Below are 7,316 nucleotides of genomic sequence, written 5' to 3'. Positions count from 1 at the left end.
TTAGACAGGTATAGTGGAGAGAGACAGGAAGAATGGGCTATAGAGAGAGAGAGGGGATGACATGCAGCAAAGACTCTGGGTTGGAATCCAACCCGAGCTGCTGCGGCAAGGACTCAGCCTATTTTCTTTTCAACTTTTTCTTGTTGTTTAGCAACATGCAGGCACTCCTCAGCTGCACTCATTACAAGGGGCTGTGTTGATGTGGTTGTGTTGTTTAAAGTGCCAGTGAGAATAGGCTACAATCCAGCAAGTCTGGTACGAGTAACAGATTATTGACTTTAAATGACCAGTGTGTAAGATTTAGGGGGATCTATTGGTGCTGGCCAGGAATGTAGTTGGGGTACACCTATCGCCCTGACTGGTAGTGCTGGTGATAACTGTCAGGAGTCTCCCACAAGGGCCCTCCTCTACAATGGGGAGATTTTAGCTCCGCCACACTGGTCCCACTGCGAGTATGAGGAGCATAAAGTGCCTTTAAATTGGGATGAGTATTTCCCAATTAGAATGCAGGAGGTAGGACATTATTAACGTTAATGTGTGATAATGATAAAATTTAAAACTTGCCTAAGTAATGTCATTAATTTCAGATTTCCCTTTAATCAGACAGTGGATATGTCCATGATGCAGCACAGCCCAGAGCCACAGCAAGAAATGGGTGCTTAAAAGAAGGTCAGCTGATCACATAGCCTGTCCACAAAAAAACAAACAAACAAAAAAACAAGCGCACTGGAGCTCACAGAACAAATCAATTTGGGAGTTATTTATATATTGAGGTGAGTCATCTTTCCCGCAGCACCGCTACAATGGATCTTAGGGTTCCCCCACCTGCCAAATCCCACTTCAACCCGTTTGTTTTGATTAATTTGCTGCATGCAGACATAGCGAAATGCATCTGCCAGATGCTTGCAGCCTCTTGATACCGTTTCAGAAAAATGCATATAAACTTTGTTACTGGCCAGTTCTAGAAAGTTCTAGAAAGTTCTATATCAGCTATTATACAACACGTAGTTCCGACCAAGCAATCTGATTGGTCAACTAGACATTTAGAACGTGCTCAAATCAACATGACAGCACACCTCGCCGTGCTCAAATGAAAAAAGCCTCATCACTAATAATATTACTCCGCCATTCATTAGAACTACAGACCGTGACGTCGCGCTATTAAGTCACTTCTGGGCCGACGGCTGGTGGTCAATTTGAATTTCGGAGATATGTGAACTTGGCAAACCTGTTTTTTTCTGTTATCATTTTCAGCCGTGACTGTAACGTTTGAAGATATAAAGTTAAACATGGTTGTCTGACCTATTTGACATTACTGCTGGCTTTATTTTATGTACTGTGTTGCTCTGCTGGCATCCTTGGTTAGTTTTCTTTTGAGTGTGTGTGTGTGTGTTTATGTTTTTGAAACTGGATTGAACTGAACTGGTTTGGGGTTGTGAGGAAAACAAAACAGACCCTTTACCAAGTGGATTGAACTCTGAGACTGAGATACGAGTTACACACGCACACACTTACACACACACTGAAAAACCCGAACCCTTCTCCACTATTTATCGTTACCCGGCACCGCCATACACAGCAAAACTTAGCCATTTTCCCTTCAGTTGACAGTATATCTCAGCTTCCACTCCGGCATCCTTTATCAGCTGTGCTGGTGAGTCAGTGACACAGCGCTTACGAGCTTAAAAATGTCTGTGAAGTTTGCGAACGTAGTAGCTACATCTGTCCATGGAAAAAAATATTTTTTTCAGCGGATATCTTAGTTACAACAAGATTGAGCTAGCAAAGCAGTTTTGTTTTTGTGTGGAATTTATTTAGTTTGGGAAATCCAACGACCTCTGAAAAGCAATAGCTCAAGTTGGCTGGCTGACTCAACAAGGACTAGAAATCGTCTCTGTTGCTAGGTCGTTACTAAGGGTCGGCCTACTTGCTGGAGTAGTAAACTATAGGTTTCATTACATGGGAGTCTACTGACGTGAGTGATTGTTTTCCAGGTATTAGTCATACCTCATCTAAGCAAAAAGTTTTTTTTATTTTTAGAGCGAACTGCCTCACAATATGAATACATTTTGTTTATGTCTTTTATTTTGTTGGTAAATGTTGTACAATCGCAATATTGCTTAACTCAGCCCTGAATCTATCTGGGGTGTACTGGAAAATAGGTAAGTTTGAAAATATCACTGTTGAAGATATTACTAGCCATTTTCTATACTTTTAAGGCATAAGCAATTAGGAAATAACACTTCCTATCCAGGAACAAAAAATAAGTAAAAATTGTTACATGATTAAATCAAATGACAGAAAGTGGACAGGGAACAGCATCCAGAATGACTCTCTGAGAATAAATAAAACACTTTTAACAGATCAAGATAAATAAAATGTGTGTGTACAAGCACCCACCACCTTTGTAATGGAAAAGCTGTGCGCAGGATATACTGATACCTGCAGTGTCAGCTGGGACCTGAGGCCTGTTTTCAACCACTGGGTGGAAGGATAGTAGCTTGTGTTGTACTAAGCGGTAGGAAAGTTAAACCTACAGGAATAAGGATTGAAAAGGTATCAAGGAAAATAAAGACATCTTACCTGTTTGTCTTGTAATTTGCTGAGCCATGGCAATGAGTCTTGTTTAAGTTGCATGGTCTCTGTATTTCCCACAACACATGATGCAAAACACAGAAGTGCCAAAATACACAAAATATGGGCCATCTTTACAACCTGTGTGCTTCTTGATGAGAGTATTTCTCTTGGTAAGACACCACAACATCCACTGATGATGTTCACCTTAACTGTACAACACTGTGAGACTTCTGTTTTTAAAGTGGTGTCTTGGCCCAAAAAGGGGAGGGGTTATTTGCGTAAAGACCATCCTCAATTTTGTGTTTGCCCCCATCATTGCACCGAAGCATGCACCGTGTAATTTCCAACAGTCATTAGAAGTGAGACAATAGGTCTAAATAAGGATGTTTTCACCACCCCGGTTTATCCCTGTGTCATCATTTATATAAACACACTCTAATGTTGTGTAAGTGAAGGTCATCCTGATGCTGTCATTGGTGTAACCTGTCAACGTGAAAGATCCCCCCTGCCTCTGTGTTTAAAAGCAAATCCCTACGCAAAGTGCTATGTGCACTCATGTAAAATAAAGCCTTAATGACACTGACATGGGGAAACAATGATTTCATTAACCCTGCTGTGCCATAAAGTTGAATCACACTGGGATATCCAGAGGCCATAAAGGTCAACGTATCATTTGTTACACCCTTGTGAGTTTGTTCTGTGCATCTCTTTAATGAGATTTCTGCTCTGCTTAACTTCACAGTTATTCTGCATCTTAATTAAGACTGTATTTGTCACAGGCTATAATGATTTTGTAATTGTACATGCTGTAAATATGCAACCACATTACATGGAAAGGTAATCTAGAAACCATTCCTTCTAAAGACATTAGTCATTTTAATGACTCATCAGGTAATTACAAGGGTTAGTAGGTTACAGTGTTTGATATTTCAATAAATTCAGATAAATGTAAAGGAACAGTAAAATACTTTCAAAAATTGTAAATTCTGTTTGACAGAAAAAAACACCTAGCCAGCACAAAACAAATATACATATTGTCTCTTTCTCCTAGGTACAGCTGCAACCAATAACTATGTGAGAATTTTTGATTATGTGATTATTGTCTTTTACGAAAGTATTATATTTCCTCTTGGCAAATACACTATTAGGCTAAATCTCAGCAATCCTGCTTAACAATCAGCAATGGGGCGAGTGTTTTTATGAAGTTGAAACCTAATTCCTTATATAAAGATCTTATCAAATGTGGATAGACAGCATCCTATCCCCTCCCAACTTGTGACAACTACAAGTGATGAGTCAAGAATTTACCTACATGCAGTTTCCAGACATAAAAATGTATTTTATTATCCTCATAAACACCTCATAACCAGTGTGAATGTAAATTTCTCTTTAGTTTTCATGGAAACTGCCTTGTAAACCTGCAATGAAACATTCATAATGGGACATAATGGGATGAAATTCCGGTAACTGACTTTGTCTGTCATCAATCTGGATCAATATTTTAACTGAACTGGGAAGAAAATCTACATATAATGAAACCTAAATTTGTCTAATAAATTTCTGTAATGTCCAATAATTTTTAAAATTTACATTTAGGCACTATTAAAAGATACAGTATTTACCTTTTACATGCAAAGCTAACCTTTATAGCTACCCATAGGAATGTCTTTCCAGCCCATGTACAGTAAGGCATATGTGTGGAGAAAACTAATAGGACATGTGTCCTTCTGAAACAGGAGACAACCTTGACGTGCATCAACGTTTCAACAAATCGCCATTCTAACCCAATTAGAGAGGTGTAGAAGTCTAATATAGCTGCCTAAACAATTAGTAAGTGCACTATTGGGAGCAGAATAATCCTGTTAAGGGGGCTATGGAGAGCACTTTACAGCAAAAGTGTTTCCATCCATGCTCACAACTGTCTGCACCAGGCCATGTAAGTCTTCTTTAATTCAAGGTGGCATTCAAGGAGTGGCTGCTTGTTATGTCAGAACTTTCTGATATGTTGGAACTTAGGTTTTAATGAGCTGAGATTTTCCTCTGAAAATGTCAAAAAATGAATTAGATAATTAGTGTGATAGTTCATCACATGTTTTTAATTCACACAAGGGGGTTCAGCTCTTCTTTAGCTGTTATGTGTGTTAGCTGGCTTTCTTACATAAGTATATGAGGCTCTGTTTGTTATTTCTGACTCTGAGCAATCGATACCTTGGAATATCTGTATGCCAAAAAACAATATTATTTTGAACACAGTGTTGTTTAAGGTACTTTGCCTCTTTGCATCTAGCTATACTGTGTAGGGAGTTTCCATCTATTGATCACGCTGACAGATATGGATGAGCAAACTTGAATGACTGTTCCTTAGGGGCGTATTGCTGTAGTGATAGTTTTCTGAGTGAATAGAGCAGAGAAATAAGATGATGAAATCACAAGAGGAATGAGGCTATTGTAGTATGTAAAATGATATATTTATCCAGCTTTTTATAATGGCTTCTTTCTTGCATGGGGAATCTTAGATTAAAATGTTACATATCAGAAATAACCATTATTTCTTTTTTATGTATTTCCTCCCAATTGACAAACCCAAAAGAGAGAGACAAAATGTTAAAAACACATCAACAACACAATATCTGTACTCAGGATCTTGTGCATTTTCAGTCCCTAAGCCACGGAGACAAGTTTGATGTGTTTGATTGCAGTGCTGCCTCCATACAGCACATTTAGAAATGGATTGGAAAAAGTTGCAAGCAGTATATGAGTCATAAAGTTTTATCTTTTCCATGCACCATTTAACAAGCTTGAAATTCATAGAAATGCTTTTAAAGTGAGTGCACAAATGACTCTATATTTTGGATGTGAAAACACAACATAACAATTCCGAAGCAAGAGGGTCAAATTTACGACATGCTTCTTCTCCAGATGTCACAGGAACGCGTGTGTCATTTATTGTGTGCTAATAGTTTTTACGTCATTCATTGACTGGACTGCACCAGTCTTTTCAGGTCACTCAGAACAAACCAGCAAATACTGTGTCCATGACTCACTGCAAGAATTGGTTCATTATAATTTCAGTAGTCATAGGCATTAAGGGGCATGTTTTTATACATGATATGTTTAGTATCACATGTGAATGGCACCATGGGCAATGTAGGTGCTGTGCTCTTATCTATTAAGGTACATGGTCACAGTCTAGCTTTGTCTAAGTCACAGATGGCTTGTGTCCAATATATCAGCGGATTGTCTAATATTATTAACAGCAATTACATTAGAGGAAAGTTTCCAAAAAAAAAAGAGAATGATGTAGGATGATGCATTTAAAGAACAACAGATATCTAGGTGGACACAAAAGTAAAATCATTTACAAAGTAGAAAACATCCTTAAGAGGACAGTGCCATGTTGCTAATAGTATCATTACATATCCTTATTGCTACTACTTTCCGCTATTATTGAGCCTTGAGTGTACCACCGAAATACAGTAATTACCCAACCATGGCACACTACTGCCTCTGTAAGATATAATGGATCATGAAATGTGTCATTAATTTTAATGTAGATCATCATTATCATCAGACCTTGCACAACAACTGCCATCAAAAATGACTGGCAATTTTGTAAATGCTGAGGTGTGCTTTATTCAGAGATTCATAAATGCAGACTTGTAAGGAAAACGCCTGTTTATCAAATGAGTGTTTTACCTCACATTAACCATTGTGTTCATGACATTGAAAAACAAAATACTGAATGTTAAAGACTGTCTCCACGTCTGTCACTGTCTCCACGTCCGTGATCTGTGCCAGGTTGCCATGATTTCCTGCAGACCCGACATCGGCCAATGACATTGTGCAGAGAGGGTCCCTTCACTGTCTCAGGAATAGGTTTACTGTAGAAGGAGGGTAAAATACACACACACACACACACACACACACACGATTCAGATGCAGTTACAAATTATTATATAACATAATGGTAGAGTACTGGATTACAGCTGTTTAATGGGTTAGTTTCAAGTAACACAGCATAATGGTTCATTGACAAAAAGTTATCAAATCACAAAAATAATGTTCCTTATATAATACGATACGAAAAACTTAAATGATCCCTGTTGAGCCATTTCAGGAGCAAATATCAAGAACATGTCGTTTTCCCTTTGATTAGGAGGGTGGAAAAATATCTTAAACATCACTGTAATTATAAGGTGACATGCAAAACCTAAATAGACAGAAATTCTTTCGGACTTAGCAGCTGTTTATAACTTATGATGATACACCCCACCCTGTAAATTATTTGATTTAAACTGCAAAGGGAGGTATTCTCCATGGCATACATCCTCTACTTTTTACCGAACAGTTTACCTGAACATGTTACTGGGGTTGATGGGGGCCAGCCAGTAGCTATAGGAATCAGGGTAGTAGTTACACGTTCCCCTGCCGTGACACTCGATGAAGGGCACTTTGCGGAAACTTTCAAGACATGAGCCAGGAGAAACCAGGGGCTGGGAGGAACCCTCTGCACCAACACCCGTTTCCTAAATTGGATGAAGGTCAAAGAAAGAAAATTAAATGGAAAATTAAAGGAATATGAAAAATTTTACAGATTCCCTAGAAAAAACATTGATTTCTTTACCATGACAAATGAGTATCCAAACCACAGGGACTCCCAGCCTCTGGGACATTCTGGTATCCGAATTGTCTGGCTGTGGATGGCTATGACATTGGAGTTAACTTCACACACTGAGCAC

General features: G+C 38.6%; 1 protein-coding gene across 2 annotated transcripts in view; it reads right to left on the bottom strand.

Moving 5' to 3' along the window:
* Positions 1-5,330: 5,330 nt before the first annotated feature.
* Positions 5,331-7,316, bottom strand: part of LOC121907903 (collagen alpha-5(IV) chain-like) — a 29,091-nt gene continuing 27,105 nt past the window's right edge. For both annotated transcript variants that reach the window (XM_042427409.1, XM_042427410.1), the window contains 3 exons: positions 7,202-7,316; positions 6,931-7,103; positions 5,331-6,458 (listed from right to left, as the gene is read on the bottom strand). In XM_042427409.1, coding sequence (XP_042283343.1) covers positions 6,323-6,458; positions 6,931-7,103; positions 7,202-7,316 — 424 coding nt within the window. In that variant the 3' untranslated portion in view covers positions 5,331-6,322. The remainder of the gene's footprint in view (positions 6,459-6,930; positions 7,104-7,201) is intronic.

Source organism: Thunnus maccoyii, chromosome 12 (genome assembly GCF_910596095.1).
Source record: "Thunnus maccoyii chromosome 12, fThuMac1.1, whole genome shotgun sequence".
Lineage (NCBI taxonomy): Eukaryota > Metazoa > Chordata > Actinopteri > Scombriformes > Scombridae > Thunnus > Thunnus maccoyii.
Note: the sequence above shows the minus strand (reverse complement) of the source record. Positions and strands in the feature narration are given on the sequence as shown.